The following is a 23,025-nucleotide window of genomic DNA, read 5'->3' as shown; positions in this document are numbered from 1 at the left end:
CTACTTCTTTTCCTCTGCATTCCTGTATCACATGATGGAAGCTAGTGTGAAAATGGGCAATTTGAAAATTATCCAAATGATCCTCACACATATGCATACATAGCATAGTCATCACATCATTTTTAGGGCTGTAAAATACTGGAAGCAGATTAAATGCCCATCAATGAGGAGTTTAAAACAAAAAAAAAAAGCACGTACTATGAAACATTATGCAGCAGTTAAAAAGGATGTGTGTGCTGACAAAGAACAATCTCCAGGATGTTTTAAGTGGAAAAAGTATGGTCCAGAAGTTTCTATATTTAAAGGGGAAAATAAAATACATGCCTGCATGTACATATAGACATAGGTCATTCAAGAAACTTAATAGCTGTTGCTTCTGGGGTGGTAAACTAAGAATCAGGAGGAAAGATTTATTTTCAGTTTCTCTCATTTATCCTACAATTATATCCCGTGATATATAACCATTGCTGCAGGATGACAGTTTCTTTTCAGACCCTGCCTTTGGCGTATGAGGCAGTTCTTTCCATTTAAGAAGTCTGGTTTGGATTTATCTAGGTTAAGTGCTCATTTGAGTTTCACCAAGAAATCATCTTCTGGGACTTCCCTGGTGGCCCAGTGGTTAAGACTCCACACTTCCACTGCAGGGGGCGCAGGTTCGATCCCTGGTATGGGAATTAAGATCCCGCACACTGGGAGGCATGGCAAAAAAAAAAAAAAAAAAAAAAAAAGAAATCATCTTCTGAGTTGAATGGTTGGCCTCTCTTGAGGTAAGTTCTCCTTTCAGGGTGCACACTCGATAATTTAAAATAGTAATAACCTCAGACACTATTTGCATTATTTTCATTGATATCTTTTGTCCTTTTTCTTCCCAGAGGTGGGGCGTGAGGAAGGGTTCAGTTGAGTATGTATGGTATGCCTTGGCAACAGGAGCTGAAAGAGAGGCAGTAGAATCGTATTGTTAGCAAGGGAAATGGCCTTAATGAAGGGAGATGGCCTTGTTATGCTGTGTTATGAAGAACCATGTTAGCTACTTAAATAATTGCACCCATTTCATTGTCATCTGGTGTTTTAATTATGCTTTCAACCTGGAAGAATTCACCCTACAGGAGTTTTTTTCAGGAATGAATTAACCTTCCAATGTGATAGGATAATGTAAGAAAAACCATGTGTATGTATTACTTTTTCAAAAAAGCAAAGAAAAAAAAGAGAAAAAAAAATCTAATGGAAGCTTTTTTTTTTTTTAATTTTTATTTATTTTTGGCTGTGTTGGGTCTTCGCTTCTGTGCAAGGGCTTTCTCTAGTTGCGGCGAGTGGGGGCCACTCTTCATCGCGGTGCGCGGGCCTCTCACTGTCGCAGCCTCTCTCATTGCGGAGCACAGGCTCCAGACGTGCAGGCTCAGTAGTTGTGGCTCACGGGCCCAGTTGCTCCAAGGCATGTGGGATCCTCCCAGACCAGGGCTCGAACCCGTGTCCCCTGCATCGGCAGGCAGACCCTCAACCACAAATAAAAAGCCCTATTTTTAAATAGTTGAAAAAAAAAAAAAAAAGACTACAGATCAACTGAGAGCCAATTTTAAATGAAAGAACTGTGATGCAAGTGCCCAAAAGTGGGTGTTGCTTGGGGTAGAGTTCCCAGGAGCTAGGGGACGAAATGATATGACACACTGTGTGAGAGACTGTGGACAACGGCCACCGGTGGAGCACAACACAGGGTATAAAAACCTTTGCCCCGAAATGCTAATTAGCTGAACTTCAGAAGCTATACAGGCATGCTTACGAAGGTGCCCCAAATCAACAACAGAGATGCAAAATGAAACAAAAGTTTATTTTCTGCAATACTTTCTGTAAATTACAAAGGCAAAATGCTAAACTACAGCATGTAACTTTTCAATATTTAACCAGAGTACTTGTAATAAATATGCATCCTGAAACAAGATAAAAGGCTACACTTTGTCCGGCGTCCTACAAAATTTCTCAAGTTTTACACTCTGCAGCATTTCTGTGTGGAGGTGGGAGGGGGGTGGTCTTGTGTTTTCTTAAGTGCTGTGACAGAAAGTCCTTTCACATTTTTCTTTGGAGCGTGTTCGAAATTGCCGAACTATAAACAACTTAAGAAAGGTAACACCAGGCTCGAAAGCCGGTGTTGCTTCGCTGTCGCTGGTCCTCATCCAACACAGTGCTACCAAGTGACCTCTGAGCCCAGGCGGCCCTGTCGGAGCTGGCCTATGCTTTCAGTTCTATACTTTAGAGATTTCCGTATTCAGTTTACATCTCTCAATAAGATCAAGGCTGTAAGGGAAGCTGCAAGCAAGTTAACCTGAAAGTAAAGTGAACAGGAATGTTTTCTCCCAAGACCTCAGCTAGGCACCATAATGTTTACCAGAATTTTTTGCTTCAAAGTTGAAAAACTCGTTGGTACTAACAGCCCTTCCAGAGATAATTTACAGGTGCTGGTAGAGTTGGGGCAGTCAAAAATATTCAATGGGTAAAAGAGGATTTACTATATTCAGAGACGTGCTACAGTTCTGAGAACACGATGGCAGGAAGTCTAGGGGTGTTGGTGGCAGCTCATTTTGAGTTTGGAATACAGAACCACCTCCTGCTGTAGCTGAAAACCTGGAGGAAAAAGTTATATACTTTTTAGTCTTAAACATGATTACCTAAAAAATATTTTGCTGATATAGTCTAATGTAAATTTCACTTACTTAGGGATTTAGATATGAAAACATCTTAAAGAGCCAATAAAAATATTGTAGAGGAAAAAGAACACTTTTTAAAAATTGAGGTTAAAAACTATGAGGCATTTCTTTTGGCTGTAAACACGCAATTTACTATCCCCTGTTGAACACAAATGTTTGGATTTCCTGAGCTTCGTGCATAACAAACAGCAGGAGGCAAGTTTGCATAGAAAATTTGCAATATGTCAGCGATTTACTTAAAAAGAACTTTTAAGGACAATTTGCTTTTGTTTTAAAACTTCATATTTAAGTTAACAGCGCTCATCAAACTATAAGATTGATAAGCAGGGCGGTGAGAAATATAAGGCAGATAGGGAAAAAAAAAGATGGAATTAGCGTTTTTAAATCCACAAGATATCACGATAAAGGGTCTAAAGCATGCAGCTCATAACTAGTGCCATACTAATTTGGTTAGAAATTAAGTCATGTTTTGGGCATAGGAAACCAAAGGCAAAAAGAACACTGCTGTGCTGAACGGCACGGCCTGAGTGTAAGAACGGAAGCACGGCTGCGTGGAGCATCCATGTGTCACTCAGTGATGAAGTCCCTCAGCTGGGCAGGTACCAAGGAGGATGCCGGCCACCAGCATAGGGACCTGACTCCTGAGCGTGGACGATCCCAGCTCTGGAATCAGAAGGGATGACAGCATCTTTCACCTCTGCTGCTTTGAAGTTTCTAAGCGGTTCTGAGGAGGACAGTCTTCTCCTGGGACCCATCCTCAGAAAGAAGCCTCTGGAAAGGGAAGAAGCTCTATTACAAGGGTCACAGTGATGCCACGAATGAGAACAATGGCAGTGGTTGCCAGCAACTCCGGATCTAACATGAGGCGGACAACAAGGGGCCAGTGTCCTGCCAAGGAATCCACTTTACTTCTTCTGGGACTGGTTCTTACACATGGTGAGGATTTGCTTCAGTACTTTTTGGACATCTTCATCCATCTGGCCCTAGGAAATTCCAACAAAAGACACTCATTAGAATAACCTATGATATCATGACTTGGACACAAATCATACAGGACCATGGGGGAGCGAGGAAGGAGGTGAATAAAGGGCAGAGGCTGTTGCCCCACAGGAACTTCAAAATGCAGAATACAACAGAGGTAGAGGGGAGGCTGAACACTGAAAAACTAAAACACTTGTTAGAAAAATAACATCAAAAAGGTTTAAAACAAAACAAAACAAAACAACACTCAGAACCTAAATCTGCCTCACCTGGGGAATGAGATGGCTGGCTGGGATGAGCCCTTGGTTCCCCACTGACCTCCCACCCCGATCTTAAAGGAAATGTTAGCCCTACCCATTCCCACATTTCTAGGAGGAACTGAGTCAAAGACACGACCCTGCTCTTTTTCCTCCGGAGAATGAGGAGGCTGGGTCTCCTACCAGAGTCCTCAGCAAAGGGTTTCTGGCATCTCAGTAGCAAATGTGAGCCCAGCCAGCCAAAGCACCAACAGTTGCAATAGTGAGATGGTACGGATAGCTCTGAGAATATCATCAAACCCAGAAAATAACACCTAGACTTCTCCTCCTGATGGGGAGCTGCCCTCACACCCTCCTTCAACTCTCAACAAAGGAGGCTGCTCCTGGTTAACGGTATGGGGCTCCCAACACAAAATCCAAAGCAAAGCAGAAGGTGTTTTAAAAAGCTTTCCAATGAAGAGTTGTCTTCTCAAATTCTCATCTGCTCTACTAGTTTCGTGATGGGCATTTGGGCGAGACCTGCTGTGGTATCTCTTTAGGATCCCCAGACACCATACCTGCACAGCGTACAGAAGGTGCATTCTGTAAACTGATATCACTTCCTGGTGGTGTTTCTTGCACTCCTAGAAAGAGACAATTTGACATTGTTCAAGAGCTTAGGAGACCTTTTAAAAAAAAACAAAAAAACTAGGAGAAAGCTGCGGCCAAATGCTACCCTAGTGATTCCTTCCACCAACTAGCATAGGAAGCTTTTAAAATTGCTGTGGACTCAGAGAATTGTGTAGTTTGGAATGCTTGCCAGTATTCTTAGGGAAAAAAACTACCTGTTTCATATCTTGGTATGTCAACCCTAGAAGAAAATTCATGTAAAAAGTAGATAGGATAATCCCGAATTTGTTTAAAAATATATATACATACTCAGGCAAAGAATACAGATATATTCGCACAAAGTAAACAGTGCAAGGAACTATTTACTTTGTCAAATGCAAAAAGTTATTGTCTCTGAGTGGTTGGATTATAGGCAGTTTTAATTTATAGTAGCTTCTCCAGAGTTTTCTGTATCTTCCAACTTTTCTATCGTATACAATGACCAAATATTTATTAATTAAAAAAATTATTCTTTTAAAGAGAGTTATCAATCACCTTCTATATAGCCAGTGGTGTATAATCCCTGGGGAATTCAATGATTTAGCTGTCAGCGTACCAAGGAGGTGAACAGGGTGACGGCACCAACCTCAAATGGTCCCTCAGCACAGCTGTTAATGATTTTATTTCTCCTTGTTGAGCTATAATTCCAATTCCTCCTAGTGACTATTTCAAGGATCTCAACTCAGCTCTTAACTATTCCTAAGAAGAGGACTTTCTGCCTACGTCATGATGGAAATTGAGACTATCATATATGGATCACTTTAAAAATCTAAAGTCTATCAGTAGCCAGTCTCACCTCCTCCCCAACAGTGTCAAATATGAAGCGTCCTTCCTATTCAAGGAAACCCTTTGAAACCTCAGTCTTTGAAGTAGAAGGTACACTTGGTAGCTCTCTCTGTGCTGTTTCCTCCCATCTCTTGGTTGCCTCCACTCCATCATTTATAGCTTTGTCTTCTGATCACTGTCTTCCTTTCCAGTCCTGCTTCTGTCATCACTTGGTTGACTTCAGTATCCTCGTGGATGAGCCACCCACCACCCTGGCCTCTCAGTCCCTCGACCTCAAGCTTCATGACCTGTCCCTCCTTCCAGCCACCCGCTCTTATGGTCAGAGCCCTGCCTCAGTCATTACTTCTGAGATCGCAGTTGAAAGCATCCCACTCCCTCACCACCATCTCCCATCTTTGCAGCAAACCTGCTTTAGGCTTCCCCTGCCTCCTGCTGTGGCTCTTCAGCCCCGGCAGACGCCTAGCTCCTTAGTCACTTCTCCAGCAGCCAGCCTCGGCCATCCATACTCCACCCCTCCACTGGAACTGTGGTTGCCATGGCTACCACAGGCCATCTAAATGCCACATCCCAGTCCCTGCTGCCTCCTACTCATCTCTTTGAGATTCAGCACAAGCATCGCCTCCTGCAGGAAGCCTTCAGAGACTCACCCAGATTGGGTGAGCACATTGCCTCTCTATGCCCACAGCACGCTGGGCACCTATCAATGGACGCTTACTACACTGAGTATATGGTAAGCCATTATATTGAGTATACGTTCCATGAAGGCAGGGACTGTGTCTTATTCATTTTTATATCATCAGCACCTTGTATATTACTGATACATAAAAGCTCATTAAACGCATATTGAATAACTGTAAGAATGACTGTATACATCATTAGTACTTTATCTACAAGTCTGTGATAATCACTTGATCAGAAAAATGACCTGCAAAACACAGTCAAGAGCAACTTCTCCTTCTCTGACTACTCCTCCACTGCTCGAGTAGAGCTGGCAACACAAAAAAAAAAGCTGGTTTTGTACTTTGTGGCCAGCCGGAGTAAGGACTGTAGAAACCTGAATTCACCAGTATCGAGTCTGTACTGAAGAAATCACAAAATCCACGTCCTGTTTGTAAATGGAAGCTAGAGACAGTCCAGGATAGACTAACCTTCACGTGCAAAATGTAACATACCCTCAATGACTAAAACTTTACAGACATTGTGATAGACTGACTAATAGCCCTCCAAAGATGCCCACGTCCTAATCCGTAGAACCTGGGAGTGTGACCTATAAGGCAAAAGGGACTTGGAGATTAAGGATCTTGAGATAGAAAGGAAGATTATCCTGATTATCTGGGTGGATCTAAAATGTAACCACCAGGGTCCTATAAGAGGGAGGCAAGAAGGTCAAAGGTGGAAGGAGGAGATGGGAGGACAGAATCAGAGGCTGAAGTGATATGCTTTGGGGATGGAGAAAGGGACCACGAGCCAAAGAATTCAGGCAAACTCTAGGAGCTGGAAAAGGCAAGGAAATGGATTCTCCCCTAGAGCCTCGAGAAGGAACCAGCCCTGCTGACACCTTGACTTTACTTTTGTGAAACTGGTTTCTTCGGACGTATGGATCTCGAGAACTGTAGTAATAAGTTCGTGTTGTTTTAAACCAAGTTTGTGTTGCTCTATTACAATAGCCATCGGAAACGAATACAGACATGAAAGGGCTTTCCTGGGTGAAATCAGGAGAGAGGCCAAGAAGCGGCTTCAGACATGTAGACATACAACTACCAGAGATCCTGGCCCCTAATAAGAAACAGCTCTCGCCGCTGCCAGAGACAGTGACTACCATGGCAGAAAAATGGAGAAAGGGTAAAAAGCGAGTGGAAGAGCGAACAAGAAGCCTCCTCCCACTGTCCTGTGGACTCCTCCCTTCCTTCCCACTGATACATGTTACCCATCGCATTGCAGGCAATGACTGAGAAATCCGTCCGCTCCCTCTCTGGCCTTCATCAAAGAAGTCTGCAGTCAGCTGCTCACTGAAGCACAACACGCCTTCAGGCTGGTCATCTGCCCGCTGGCTCCCCGCTCCCCCCGGTGTGCCGTCTGCCTCCCCACACCCCCAGCCAGGCCGCAGAAACACGCCCATTCAGAAACACGCCCACTCAGAAACACGCCCACTCACGGCCAGCTGGTGCTGCAGCTGCTTGACCTGCTGCTGCAGCGCCTCCAGCTGCTGGCTCTGCCTCTTGGACGAGCTCGTGGAGTAGGAGAGCTGCGAGAGGCTGTTCAGGGCCTCCTTCAACTTGGCGACTTCCTTCGACATCTCGTTTATCTGGCGAGAAAGGGAAGCTCTATCAGTAGGCAAGAAGGTGACGCAGAAGCAAAACTCCACGTTATTTCTCAACCTGGAACATACCCTCTCCTGGCCTCTGGGACTGCAGCAATCCCTTTTTTATTTTTAAAAGAAAAGCCATAAAATGAAACATAAAATCAGATAAAATCAGGCAAATCAAACAAAGCCCTCTACGGCCATTCCATGCAGACAAGAGCCCCTGAATGTCAGACTGTGTTTTGGGGCCTGAAGGTAACAAAAGCTGTGACATGGATTTCCTTCGTTCACCCTTAAAAGGGGGACGGTTGAAAAAATAAATCAGAGACAGGATTTCAGGTGTTCCTTTTTTGGAGACAGCTAGGTCTTGCTCCATATTGCTGACATAGGCAGTCAGGAATAAGTTTTAGAAACCCTGGTATCTCGGGCATCTCGCCTCGTAGTGAAGACAATCCCCCACCTCCACCCCCTGTCTCCTTGGCTTCAGGAGCTCTTTTTGAAACATTCATTATAATGAAGGAATAAAAAAAGATTAAAAATGCTCTAATGAATGCCATTCAGAACATCTGACCCAGGAGACCGGGGATGCAGAGCAGATCCAGGCACGGAAGCATCATCCACTTTTCCCTTTACTTTCCTCCTTCCTCCCTGCCCAGCCCATCTCAAATCGCCTGCCCCTCACATTTCCTGCCTTATTCTCCTGTACACCTTTGAAAATGGGGGCCAGGGAGGGTTTTTATACTGACTCAGAGGAAAGCTCGTGGGGTTTAGGGAAGCAGTATCAAGTCTGGGAGTAATTGGGTTTTCATATGACAGAGGAATCTGTCTGGATTCCAACAGAGTAGAAGTTCAAGATGGGTCACAAATGCTTCTCAGTTGGTGGGTTCACTTCTGATCCCTGACACTTGGCAGGGCTTCTGTAAAATAATTTTTAAAGGGAAAACATGTACCACACATGTGAAAATGCTTTGGTATGAGGGTAGAAGATGAGTATTTTCTTTTTTTTTTTTTAATGAATGTCCACCCTACTATTCTTAATGTGGCTTTGGGGACAGAAGGAATCATGTGTGGAGCCTCTGACCATTCACGATAGGTTAGTGCTTACAAATGGTAAAAATGTTAACCACAGTAAATGAAGGTTGAAAGTCCTAGCGTATACTAGCTAGAAATTCAACAGCAATACGGTCTCACCAACCTTCTTGTCTTTATCCTCTTCCAGTTTTGAAGAGCTTTCAGAATCTCTCTTCATTTCTGCAAGCTCTTCCTGAGCGTGCTGGCATTTTTGCAGAAGTTCATTTACTTCCTGCTCTTTGGATTTCAAGAGAGTCTGAATGTTTTCCCTTTCCCTTTTCATTTGTGAGACCTCACTTCTAATCTGGGCAACCTCTGAATGGGCCTTCTCTTTCTCTTTCATGGAATCCTTTAATTTTGAGGCCAACACACTCACTTCGCTTTCCAAAGACGACTGGAGCTTCTCATAGGCAGACCTGGGCACCATCGCGTCGGTCACGGCCGCCTTCTCCTCTAGGAGTTGCTTCTCCAGCTTTGCCACCTCCCCTTCCTTGCTCGCAAGGCGCTCTTTAAGACTGCCTAGTTTTTCCTCCATCTCTTTGGCAGTGGTCCGCAGCGTGGTTATCACTTGCAGATGCTCCGTCATGGAGACAGAGTTCTCTTTCTGTGCATCTACCAACTGCTTGAGCTGGGTCAGCTCATTCAGCACTTTGGAATACTGCGACTTCATTTCAGACAGTGCCTCTTCAGCCTTCGCTCTGGATATGTTGGTCACTTGCATCAGCTTCTCGTGCTCTGCTTTATGGATATATTCAGCTGTGACGTCTTCTAGAGATTTCCTCTTCCTGTAATCCTCCAGCTCGGCCTGGGCCTCTTTGTATAGCTGGGACAGCTCACTCACCTGCTTGTTGAGTTCATCTATCATCCTGTTCATGGCCTCTTTCATGTCCCCAGCTTCATCACCCGCCTCCTGGGTCATCTGATTTTTCAGTGTATCTTTTAATTTCATGATTTCTTCTTGGGCCTCTTGGTATTTCTCAAACAAAAATGCCTTCTCCTTATTCATATTCTCAATCACCGAGCAATATGAGCTTTTCATTTCCTCGTACTCTTCCCCAGGTGGCTTAATAACCACCCCTTGCTCCCTCTCTACAAGCTTTTCCTCCAACTCTCTCACTTTCTCTTTATTTCGTTCACTTTCTTCCAGTGCGTTCTGGAGATCCCGCTTTAGCACGTCTATTTCCTCCTCGGTGAGCCTCAGCTCGCGGAGGCCCGAGTCAGTATCCATGCCTTCCGGTGAGACCAGGCCTAGTTTCATCTGCTTCTGCACACTCAGGACTTCTTTCATAGCTTCCTCGTACTTGCTCTGAGTTTCCTTAAGTTTCTGGCTGAGGTCAGAGCCGTTCTCTGAAATCTCCGAGTTGCTTAAGCACACCGACTCTGTCCTTCTGGCCTGGAGCTCGGCCTGCAGCTGTTTCCTCTCTACTTCAGAGCTCTCCAATTTCTTCTGCAAGTCGTGTAAAATCTCCTGTAGTTGCTGGATTCTGACATCGCTGTCGATAGTGGATTGACTCAAGGAATGTGTTAAGACAGATGGAGATGGTTTGGAGTCTGGGGCAAGGGTTTCACTAGGTTTGCCCAGGGATGGGGCCAAGTCAGTTTCAGCAGAATGGTAAAAGTCAAAGCTCAGGTCTGCTTCTGCCTCCCTGGGTGTTTTGGCCTGGAAAAAAAGGCAAGAATGAAATGGCACCAAAGGTGTGGTTAGATGAGCAAGCAACTGCAATGAGAGAGCGATTCCAAACCTTACATTTGGGAGAGCTGCAGGATCGCTCTGCATGCGTCCTCTTGCCCCATGAAAAAATATGGTCTGGGACACGAGAGTCGGACTAATGACTCTAAGCTTATTCTGTGCTCTCTTAGGACAGATTATGTGTGCCACTTTAAAAATGTGAGATTTGTTTTGGCTGAAGCGCCTCTGACTCAAATTTTTCCTTTGTTTCTCATATTATTGTAGTTGCCAAGAGGGACAATGGGCTTAGTACAGCTACTTCTTATCAAGTTCTTAAATCTGCTAAATGATCAACTTTACTAAGTAAATAACTGACTAATCATATATATGTGTGTGTACATATATGTATATATATTGTCATATATATCATACTATGTATATAATTATATATAATTTACCAACTTACAAAAATAGTTAATGAATAAACTCTCAAGAAACAAATAATTTGAAACTATAAAATGCTTAAGGCTAATTATATTTTAAAAAGAAGAAACTAATGTCGATGTCTAAAACAAAATATCACCTGACTAACCCTGAAAAACCCAATAGCTTGACCCTACAGAATAGACTGTGTTAGCAATCTATTTACCTACCTGTAATTTATCTTGTAATTCCTTATTGTGTAAGGTAAGAGAAGCAACTTTTGCTTGCAGTAGGACAAGAAGATCTTGTTGGTCAGCTTCAGAACTTATATCCAATAAGCTATCAGCACCTTGGAAAAGAGACAGGCAATTTAAAATAATATTTAAAAAATTAAACTGTTATTTCTCTGACCTCTAACAAACTCACTTTCTACCCAATCCAGTTCTTCTTCCTAGTCCAGACTATGAAGGAAAGCCCGCTCCAGCTGGATAGATGAATAGCAATTTTCAGGTTACTGGGTTTTCCTTACTGGCGTTTCCCTAGCACAATACTAGGTGCCTGGATACAAATAAGCACATCTGAAAACTGATGGATTTGGTCACACATTTTCCGTTCACTTAATCAAGTGCCACACCTTGGTTGTTTTTTGTTCCTCCCATGCCTAATACATCCCATTCTGTGAATCCTTTTAGAAAGATCTCTGGAATCTGGTTCACTTCTTATTCCCACATCCATCACTCTAGTTCAAACTTCATCACCATACTTGGTAACTCTACAAATGGCTTCCTAACAAATCTCTCTCTCTCTCCTCTAGTGAAAATGCAGCCTGTACCAACAACACTGTCAGACTAATCTTCCTAAAACATACTTTGATAGGGTCATTCCTTTGGTTCAAGTGCTTTAATTGCGCTCCCTCTAAAAATAACCTCCAAATTCCTTTATCTGGATTAAGGCCTCTAGGATCTGGCTCCAATCTACTTTTTTTCAGGTTTATAACTCCTGATGTTTTTCTCTAGTATCCCATTTTCATCAGATTCAAGGCTTCTATCACACCCTCTATATTCTCAACACAAGGCTGCTTCTTTAATTCTTCATCCATACGACTGCCCTTGTAGCATGTCTTTGGCTAGATAACTCTTAGGCATCCTTTAAGACTCATGGCAAACTCTGCCTCTTCCTTAAAGCATTCTCTGACCAGCCCAGCATGAAACAGCCTTCTCTGAATCCCACAGTATACACTGTTGGTAAACCAGAACTATTTGAGATTCTACTGATTATCATGCTGAAGTAACATTTAAAGCTATGCTACTCAAAGTTCTCATTGAGACAAGACAAGAAACGTCCTCCACAATGTCACTCAATGTACTGCTTCCTTCATCCAGAAAGTCTGCCTATGGAAAAAAAATTGTCAGGTGGACGAAACAGTGTGCTTGGCTGGATGACTTTCTGCTCTAAACTCCTTAGTTATTTTAGACTGGCAACAGTTTAGAGACCACACTCTGAATAGCACTGATCCAAATTTCTACTGTTATTTAAAAATTTTCTCAAGCCATTTAATGCAAGGATGAAAACTTTAATCTTAATTTGGAAGGATACAAAATGACATTTCTTCATAGAAATGCTTACTAATCATGTCTGGTGCCTAAACCACAGCTTTATGAGTGTTCTTGACAAAGAGTCTGGTCAGCTTGGAATGAACCAGGGGATTGGGAGCATGAGGGTAATTCTGAGCAACAAAAATTACTTCTAAGCCACGATAGATGGCTTTTAAAGTATACAATGTAACAACTGTTCAGTTATATTAACATTGTTCTCTGCCAGGAATATTTCTTAGTATTTCTAAATTCTGTAAGTTAAGGGCTCCAAACACATATGAAATACATAACAGAATAAGAAACTGAATGCTGGAGCAAAAAGGGGCCTTTGAAGTAATCTACTCTACATTTCAAATTGATTCTGCATATACCATCCTACATTCTTAGAGGATAAAGCAACAGGATGGACTCGATACAATGAATTAAACCCTGTCTTGGTGAAGGACAATATGATAGTGTGTGATTTCATTAACACTCTTTGTATGTGTCTTTTAAAAATCAAAAGTAGAAAAGTTAGATTGTGGCAGCCGTGGAGGTGCTCAGTTGGCTCTCCCTTCAAGAAATAACCTGCCGCTCAGTTGTAAGGAGGGCTGCTAGCTGGCAGCTTACAGCCTATGGACCTCATCTCAAAACGATGTTTTAAAATGCATCAAATAAGCTGGGACGAAGAGAGAGAGTGGCACTGACATATATACACTACCAAATGTAAAATAGATAGCTAGTGGGAAGCAGCCACATAGCACAGGGAGATCAGCTGATGCTTTGTGACCACCTAGCAGAGGGGGATAGGGAGGGTGGGAGGGAGGGAGACGCAAGAGGGAGGGGATATGGGGATATATGTATATGTATAGCTGATTCACTTTGTTATACAGCAGAAACTAACACAGCATTGTAAAGCAATTATACTCCAATAAAGATGTTAAAAAAAAAAATAGAATGTACAGGTTACAGTAATTGGCGACCTTCTTTGTAACACACCAAATAACAAGATCTGGAAGCAGGTCTAATAACTGCCATAATTTCTAGCAGAGATACTGTAAATGATCTTTCAAGGTATCTGTAATAACAGTGAGGGAATATGATATTATCTGTGAATTTTCTTGGTGTCAGAATCACTGATCTGCTAATACCACTGGGGCTTATTGCCTATATTCATAATTGAAGGAAGTGCTAATGCTAAATTAGGAACAGATGAAAACAGAGATATATTGCACACCCAAGCTCAGGGACTCCTTAATCTAGGTGAAAGCCCCCTGAAGTAGAGAGTACCAGGCTGTGCAGTGTTGGCAGCCTTAGGGTGGCACCCTGGGTTCTCCGACTTCCCCAGACAGGGTACCCCTGCTTAGTTGGCCTTTGCTCTCTTAGAGGAACATGAAATAGAGATCGGTCAAGGGAACAAAAATGCCCCTTCATCTTACCCGTAGTACTGTCACTTAGTCTGTCTTTGTTTTCCCGTATAGAACTGATCTCAGCCTGCTGGAACACAAAAATGACTTAAAAGAATATTCCTGAATGGAACACTCTACAAAAGAATCAAGCAAATTTTCCTCCTTGAGTTTATACAAGTTGGTGCTATCCTACTAGAAAAACAGATAATCTCCAGGAAAGAAGATATTTTAAAATACAATAAAAATGACAGTTATCTCCTGAGGTACAATTTTTACCTAGAGGTTCCAGAGGGTATATTCTCAAAATATTTTTCAGAAATTTCAGTAAGTATATTACAAATATCTTTGAAGAGTATAATAAAATTACATAATAGCTAATTTAGTGGGCTACGTGCTAAAGCTTGAGATGGTGAATACTACTTTCATAACAGAGTCAAATAGAAGTTTTACTTATCTGGGTAATACATTAAAATACATTAGAAGCACTTTTCAGCTTTATCATTTCATAAATTAACTATTAATATATTATTATTAATTATTTTTAAGGGAAATGGTAGTAAATGAGACCTGTCACAGAAAATAAAGGTAATTTTATAAGGGAATAAAAATTCTTATGGCTGTGGACTGACAATCCCCTAAAGATTTCCTCTAAACCTGTATCCCTGAATATCTCTGTCCATTAATATATTGGAAAAATTCTTTACCTTCAAAGCCAGATTCTCATTCCAAAACAAAATACAGTCACTTGCCAGAAATTGCCATGTTTTATCTAGATGAGCCGCAGACCATGATAAGAGAGAGAATTGTTCAGCAAAGGAACTTTTGTAAAGGCTCAAATGCTAAAAATGAAGTGGCTCATTTTTGGCAAGTGCTTATCATAAAAAAAGTTTTTCACTTAAAAAACTAAATGCTTATTTTTATTTTTCAACTCTATTAAGGTACAATAAACTACATCCATCGGAAGCTTACAATTTGAGGAGTTTTGGCAGATACACACCCAAGGAACCACCACTATAATCAAGATTCAGAATATTCCCATCACCTCTAAAAGTTTCCTTATGCCTCATCACAGCCAATCCCTGCCATTCCCAGGCAACCACTACTCTCCTTTTTGCATTTTCTAGAATTCCTATAAATGGAATGTCATAGGGGATGAATTTCTTTGAGCCTGGCTTCTTTCATTCAGCATGATGGTTTTCAGGTGCATCCATCATGCTGCTTGGCCAGCACTTCATTCTCTTTTATGGCTGAGTAATATTTAATTATATGCATGTATCTCATTATCTTTATCCATTCATTTGTTGGAGGACATTTGGATCGTTTCTAGTTTGGGGATATTTGAATAAAGATGCTATAAACATTTGTGTATATGATTTTTTGAGACATATATTTTGATTTCTCTTGGGTTAACGTCTATGAGTGAATGGCTAGATCATATGTTAGGTATGTTGAACTTTTCAAGAAACTGTCAAATGGTTTTCCAAAGTAGTTGTACCATTTTGCATCCTACCAACAGAGTATGAAAGTTCTAACTCTTCCACATCATCACCAACAATTTGTATTTTTAATCTTTTTAAACTTTAGCTATTCTAAATTGTGTCCTTTTTATATTTTTGTGATTTTTTTTAAAGAAATAAAAGTCTTTTTACACTCTATTTCTGAAAAACATAATTTGTGATATTATTCTTTGGAACGCATTGCCTCCTTTGAGCCATAATCATATTAGAAGATACTAGGGTAGTAATTATAAGAGCATAACTTCCTTTCCTTGCCTTGTATTTTAATAAAATCTAGTTAAAGCAAGGGAAATGATAGGTTGATAGAATCTTTTCCACATCAATATGCATCCAAGTTAAAAGAAAATTCATTTTTAGTAATTCTTAGAAGGGAGAAAAGAATAAACAATTATGCCATTGAAATTTCATTTTAACAATTATAAATTTTACTTTCTTTCCAAGTACAATTTCCTAGTGATTGTTAGGTAAACAGATATTAAATTGAAATACCCTCCCATTCCTTAAAATACTTTCCAACCACAAGTCTAGAGAATCAGGTGGAATAAGACCTAATGGATTTTCTAAAATTCTAAAATAAATACATATTACTTTTATAGTCAGTAAAAAGTTTAATTAAAAATATACAATTACTTCTTAGTAAGACATCAGAGAATAACCATTTCTTTCTTTTTGATTAGTATTATAGCAACTCAATTTGGTAAGATGACTGGTGATCTTAAAGTCTTATCTTTGTCCCTTTTTAATGAAGAAAATTAAATATTAGCTAACAAATATAATTGATTCATGCTACTCTTTTTGTATGGAGCCCATGCTAGGGAAAATAATCAAAGAGTGCTTTATGATGAAAAGGTTTGAACCAATGACTGAGAAATATATTCTGTTTTGCCCAGTGTTGTGTAACTTAAATCAAATCTATTATGTATCTTAAAATTCAATAATAAGTTAGACACAGAAAGGAAATACCTTGAAGGGTGGTTCAGCAAAAAATACTGATTCCTTTCCTGAAAGTGGTGTTGAAGTTATTGATCTTGGGGAAGACACATCACTCAACTAAAAAAACAAAATGAAAACCATCAATAAAGAGTCCTTTTTCAAAGTCTTCTACAGTGCCAAAGAATTAGCCTATTTAACCAATGCAAATAAATCTAACAATAATTATCCTTAGTTTCAATTAATTCAAGGGTAACATATTTTCAGTGTAATTCAGCTACCTCAAATACTTTTTGAAAGTTTGCCCAGTAGAATTAACTACGGAACTTCACTCCTTTATTCACTAGAATTAACGTTAAAAATTTATAAAACTTCTATTGCAGATTGAGAATATTATTAATGAATATGCTAACGTATTTAACGCTCATACTTATTGGATGAGATATTCTGCTCAAATATTTGATATGGATTATTCTTTTTATGGCCTATGATTCTTTTAATAACAAACCCTGGCCTGTTTTTATTTACCATTTCATAGATATTCAAGCTTCCTCCTCTATTCAGTCATCACTATAAGCTCAGAAATGAAAGCTGTTTTTTAATATTAGTCAACCTTAAGTGTAATAGGAAAGGCAAATGTATCTTAACAACGTTTAATAAACCAACTAAAATTCATTTTCAACTAACACCTCACCAGCTACACATTCTCCCCCACTTTACTAGAGCTGTTAATACGAGCTCTGAAAATAGACTGAGCTCATTATCTTGAGGAAAAAGTTCCTGTCATAGATTTTAAGAATTCTGAGGTTTTTAAAAAAGATACTGTTCAATTCTTCAGTTTTGAAATAAGAATCAACATTATTTCCATACTAATAATCGAAATTCTTCATACCACTATTTGTAATTTAAAACCACTACAGAAAATTTCAAATGTGCATTTAAGGGTCAATTTTAAAACAGTTCTTTTTGGCCTAAACACAAAATGACAAAATTATGGCTTTGTTGTTATATGTTTGTTCATTGTTGGTTTTCTTTTATTTTTACCTGGGTAGGACTGATAGGAGGTGGTGGAGCTTTGCGTTTTTTTGGAGTTCCACTTCTCTCTGAGCTTATTTTAGAGACTTGATCATGCTGAAAGTTATCACAGTCCAAAGAATGGAGGTGGGTTAGTTAGGTTAGTAAAGTCTGAGTAAATAGCTTCATCAAACAAATGAGAAAAACCTCAACAGTTCATGCATTTCTTACTTTATCAAGATCTGAAATCTGCTACCAACATAAAAATAAGTAATATGCATGCTCCAAGTTTTCTTCTAGCAGCCCATGCTTTAAAGCAAGAAAATAAAAAACACAAGACAAAATCAGATTAAGGTGGTATGGAGAACTGGGAAAGTAGAAAATAAGGGGTTGTTTACCACAACTTAGAACCCAGAATACATTCATAGTCTAGCTTCCATCTTAATGCAAAGCAGTGGTATTTCCCCGACCTTTTCATTACTTCCAGTCCTTTTCTTAAAGAATATACAGTTGACCCTCCATATCCACAGGTTTCACATCCAGATTCCACCATCTGCATATCCCAGAACTGCAGATACAGAGAGCCAACTGTACCACACTATTTTATATAAGGGACTTGAGCTTCTGCAGATTTTGTTATTCCCTGCAGATACCAAGGAATGACCATAAATATGGGAAAAAAGGGGGAACCTCATCTCTGAAGGTTATGGATAAATATAACACAATTGGTACAAAATAAATTCAGTATCAAGTATTTGCCGATTATGATAATTTTTTCAAGAACCTTGATGTATAAATAAATAAAACAGCCAAATATATATCTCATTAATAAACAGTAGTGACTATGTTTTTAGGAAAAACTCCAAAGTAACAGGGTAAACGTCTCAATTTCTATCTGTGTAAAATGAATGACATTTTAGAAAAGCTCTAATTAAAATGAAAGAGAATGCTAAATCTCTTACTTTCATTAACTATCTAACATGGCTATGGACAGAGTTCTATAATTCCTGTGATATTACAAGTAGTTAAAATACTGTTCTTCTCAGAGTTAAAATCACATCAAACCTTTTCACACCAGTAGGAAATATTAGTATATTTCAGAAAAAGATGAATATATAAGTAGCAAGTTTAAAGTTACATGCTTTGGAAATAGGGTAAATCGTTAAGAAAATATTTACCACCTTACAATGAATCATTTATTCCAAAGATATTTTACTCCTTAAGTAGTTTCAGCATAGTCTTTATCACTTTCCTAATGGACCACAGAGTGGTTTAATTAGAACATGTTCAAACTCACACAGGCAATGATGAAAAAGAATCTCCATCCCCAAAGATAAATACCTGCTTTGGTTTTGTTGGTGTCTTTAAATCTATAGAAGAAAAGTGAGGGAAAAAAAAAAACTATAAGAACCATAATGACTCATATCCACTTTGGGTGGCGGGGTATATAAACACACACACACACACACACACACACACACACACACACACACACACCCATACACACAACATACACAATATTCAACACTATTTTTCTCCAGAAATATATTTAAAAGAATAATAAAATATATTGCACAAATTCCTTTAACCTTTGGGGAAAATGGAGTGGATAAATTTAAAACAACACTGGCTATTTTCTTTCACATACCAGCATCCTGAGACATTTTTGATAATAGAAGGCTTTGAATTCCTGCATTTTCTGAGAGTTTGGAATAATGTAAGGCATTGTGTCCAAGAGAATCTACAAGGTTTAGGTTTGCACCCTTTTTAGTTAAGGCTTCCACAGTGTTAGAGCTGCCAATCTCACAAGCCAGCATGAGAGCAGTTCTAAGGAATGAGGAGACAAAAAATTAGTACACAAAATGTGAAAACTTTTTGCTAGGAAATCATTTCATTTGTCTTAAAAACAGAGGAAAGAAGACTAAGTGCAGTTAAACCTGTACTACACTTAATTTTCTAGGAAATTCAAAATGGAATGCTATCAAAATAAAATTGGGTTGCTGTTTTATAAAACTTCAGATTAAATCAGAACATTAAATATTAGGTCAAATAACATAGACATAATCTTCTAAATATGATGGAATTTAATATGATTGGCACAAATCTTGCCTTTTTTTCAAATCAAGTTTTTTAAAGAACCCATAACATTATTAAGACTGTTTTTAAAAAACAACCAATATATTTACTTTTATTTTGCATGAAAAGGCAAAGGAAACGGCCTATTCATTTTAGCATTTAATAATCTCATCACAGACACAGTCAGCAATGATGCTCCCAGAGGTCTGGGGAAAATATTTTTTAGGTCAAAACAGATTCTTAATTATCCAAAAAAGCAGAAATCAGTAAAAGAAAGAAATTAAAACTGCTTTAAAACAAATGATCCAAAATACAGCTGTGATATTTTGAAAGCTTCTCAGAATGTGGATATCACTGAAATAACATGCTTTCTAATTCTGCGGTACCTTCCATTTTTGTCTCTGGAATTTACATCTGCTCCGTGATCCAGGAGAAAGCGACAGACCTCACTGTGGCCATTTTGTACTGCAAGAAGCAGTGGTATATTCCCATCCTAGGAGACAAATTCAGATTAAGATTTTAATTTAGATGCCAAATGCCGGAACTGCAAAGGTCCTTATTCCTTCTACATTTATTCCTGACTTGTCCTGCTGGTCTTACATTTGACCCACCAAAGTAGTCTGCCCCCTAATAGGCCAACGTCACACCCTAACACTACCCTTGTTATGGAATCCCACTGACTGTGGGCTTTTCCTCAGGAGTCAGTCTCTCGAGCTGCTTCTTGTCTCGACTATGATGTGAGAGAGAGTGGAACGCAAAGTATGTAAAGGCTCGAGGCAAGTATACCATGTTTATTGAGAAATGGTTCTCCGTGGTTCTGGAGAAATGAGGGGTTGTTTCCATATGGCATTAGTAGGTCCCACTACTCTCCAAGTAGTTTCTTCTGAGTGAACTACACATATCCTAGTATCCCGCCATGCCACCACTGTCTTCTCAGAAAGCAAACCCTTTCATAATCTTACTAGGTATCGAAACATATGTTAAGAGTTTATTTGTTCATTACTGACACATGACTAGATAAAGGGACTGATGGAAAGAATGATTTGTTTAATATGTTATAACAATTGGCAATTCCTTTAGAAAAAAGAATTAGATCCCAACTCATACAAACTATGTAAAATGGATTAAGAACCTCAACATTACAGTATGAAACGAATGAAAAAAAAATACTAGAAGAATTTATAGGTGACAATTTCCAGAATCTTAGTTTGAAGTAGGGTCTGACTCAAATTATGAAAACCATAAAGAGAGGCTTTTATTCTGCTCTTGCCTTGAACATACCCCACAAATGGGGTTGACAGTAATTTTAAGGTGGACGTATTCAAATAGGCAAAGGAAAAGAAAAGTTACAATATATCCAATTATTTTAACATGGGGATATTTAAAAATACAATTGCTGCTTAAAGATTAAGTATCCACTCAAAGTCGAACTTCAGAATTTCTAGAAAATTATCTCTGTGAAGTTATAATACTTTCTGGTTATAAAGTACCGAGATTCAGGGAGCGTGAATTTATTTACAGATTCTAAATGCTCACTTCGCAATGTCCCCATCAGGTATAACTTATACATGCCAAGTCCCATGCTACAGCAGGAAATTTAACCCTATAATCAGGAGCAATAGGCATGTCAGTTTATTCTCAGAATAGCCCAGCAAGGTCAAAATAGGCTACAAGTGGTCTTTAAAATTGGAAAACCCTAGTACCAAAGGTAATATATGGGGTGCAAAAAGAAATAGAACTTCTATTTAGACTTATTTTTTATTTATAAAAATCAAGAAATTAAGCCTTATTAGTACTTAAGTTGATGGTAAGCCACGTGTCTATCCTTAGAAACAAACACAGGAAGTGCATGCTGCAAAACGTTTTATTAACGGTTTAAGGACCAACGGGGATAATACTTAAATCTGTTTTGCACAAGAGGATCTAGGTCGGAAGGCAACAGACTTTTACCAAATGCTTGGGTCTCTAAGGTCTTCGTGACTCCCAGAAGTAGCCCATGGTGCTCTAGAAACCAGTGTCCATCTGCACCTCTAGTGGTCACCTGGTACTTACCAAATCCTTGAGGTTTATGGGGCTTTTGTGCTCGCAAAGAACCTGCACAGCTTGAAGGCAGCCCTGTGCAGCTGAAAGAAGGAAGACACAGAAACCACAGCCAATCACAAAGCTACTCTCACAGCCAGGGGCATCAAACACTTCTATGAAGGAAAAGTTCACCTTCCACCCAGTTTGCATACGTTGCATTGAAGAGAAATGATGTCAGAATGGTTAAGTAAGTGGTGTTTTAAATTACTGTTTAATTTCAGTGTCATCCAGACCTAAAGGCAGTGCTTGCCAGTTGTTGCCTTTAGGCAAACCTTTGGTTTAGCTTCTCGTGGGACTTAGCTTTTCCACAACTAGCACTAAAAGAAATTCGCAAATCTCATCATCCTGGACTTCAGTACCAATGTTTTCGTCACTTGAAACTGTGTGACAGATAGTAAAACCAAATGTTGATAAATAAAACTGATTGATGTTCCTTTTGATCCCCAAGTAAAAAAAATCTGTATCACACATTACCTGAAATCTACAAATGCTCATGAATATCTCTTAAACAAGAACCTCACGTTAATTAAAATATAATAACCAGGACAATTTTTACTAGTTGTTTGGCAGGCGATTGACGAATTCTAGCTGTATTTCCTCCGTAAAACCCTACACAATTTGCAAACTGAGGAAAATGGGAATGATGTCTAGGAAGGATGACAGAAAATGGCATCAGGAATAACAGTGGTAAGGTTAATGGCTTAAATAAGGAAAACGAACACTTAACTGTTTCTCACGGCAGAAGAAGACAAATAAGAGAATGAAAATTACCTGCATAATGTAAAGCTGTTTTCCCAGAGCTGTCGATACTTTCGGCTGGGCATTTAGACTGTAAGACAAAAATCAATAAATACGTATAATAAAATTCAGTTCTATTCAGTTCATCCTTTTCCTGCAAGGTATGATGCAACTTCCTAAGAAAAGTATAATAAACATGAATAAGTACCAACTGTTGTGCTCCAGGGGCCTAGGGTCTCATGGGGAGGAAGACTCATCTCCAAGTAATCAAGACACAGGTGAACCGTCGCTGCTTGGCTGCTTTGACCGTCCCCTCTCTCTTCCAGCAACTCTGTCGCCAACAGATCATCCCCACCAGCTAACAAACATGCTCTAGGATTTCTCATCTTGATCCCACCTTTCCCCCCATTTCCTGCCCTAATTCTCTATCCTACATCACAAAACCAACTTCCTGTTAAGAACTGTCCCACACAAGCCATGTTTCCTCATCTCCCATTTATTCCTGGACTCACTGCAGTTGGGCGTCTGCCCTCAAGACTCCACAGGGATGGCCCTGATCCAAGTGGCCAGCCACCTTCGTGTTTCCAAAGATGGCAAACATGCTTGCCCTCCTCGTACCAACCTCTCCCCGGCAATCCCCTCCCTCTTCTCCAAACACTCTCTCCTCTCAGCCCCTAGAGCCCTGCCTGGCCCATCGGATCTTGCTTTCCCTCCCACTGCTCTGGCCACGCCTGCCCCTTTAGCCAAACATAAAACTGTGGGGCTCCTGGGTGTTCTTTCTCTAAGCTCTCTCCCTCGGTGATCTCATCCACACCCATGGCTCGAAATCCCATCTAGAAGCTACTGCCT

The 23,025-nt window shown here is 39.8% G+C and overlaps 1 protein-coding gene across 7 annotated transcripts in view; it reads right to left on the bottom strand.

The window, feature by feature from the left end:
* Positions 1–1,806: 1,806 nt before the first annotated feature.
* RAI14 (retinoic acid induced 14) overlaps positions 1,807–23,025 on the bottom strand; it is a 147,999-nt gene continuing 126,780 nt past the window's right edge. For 4 of the 7 annotated variants that reach the window (XM_061189178.1, XM_061189176.1, XM_061189177.1 and 1 more), the window contains 13 exons: positions 22,210–22,267; positions 21,409–21,479; positions 19,743–19,849; positions 18,929–19,107; positions 18,622–18,650; positions 17,311–17,397; positions 16,300–16,386; positions 13,850–13,907; positions 11,067–11,185; positions 8,869–10,404; positions 7,527–7,676; positions 4,495–4,560; positions 1,807–3,682 (listed from right to left, as the gene is read on the bottom strand). In XM_061189178.1, coding sequence (XP_061045161.1) covers positions 3,605–3,682; positions 4,495–4,560; positions 7,527–7,676; positions 8,869–10,404; positions 11,067–11,185; positions 13,850–13,907; positions 16,300–16,386; positions 17,311–17,397; positions 18,622–18,650; positions 18,929–19,107; positions 19,743–19,849; positions 21,409–21,479; positions 22,210–22,267 — 2,625 coding nt within the window. In that variant the 3' untranslated portion in view covers positions 1,807–3,604. The remainder of the gene's footprint in view (positions 3,683–4,494; positions 4,561–7,526; positions 7,677–8,868; positions 10,405–11,066; positions 11,186–13,849; positions 13,908–16,299; positions 16,387–17,310; positions 17,398–18,621; positions 18,651–18,928; positions 19,108–19,742; positions 19,850–21,408; positions 21,480–22,209; positions 22,268–23,025) is intronic. The other 3 variants (XM_061189179.1, XM_061189181.1, XM_061189182.1) reach the window with 3 other exon arrangements.

The sequence above is a fragment of the Eubalaena glacialis genome, chromosome 4, assembly GCF_028564815.1.
Source record: "Eubalaena glacialis isolate mEubGla1 chromosome 4, mEubGla1.1.hap2.+ XY, whole genome shotgun sequence".
Classification (NCBI taxonomy): domain Eukaryota; kingdom Metazoa; phylum Chordata; class Mammalia; order Artiodactyla; family Balaenidae; genus Eubalaena; species Eubalaena glacialis.
This window is presented reverse-complemented; position numbering and strand designations above follow the sequence as displayed.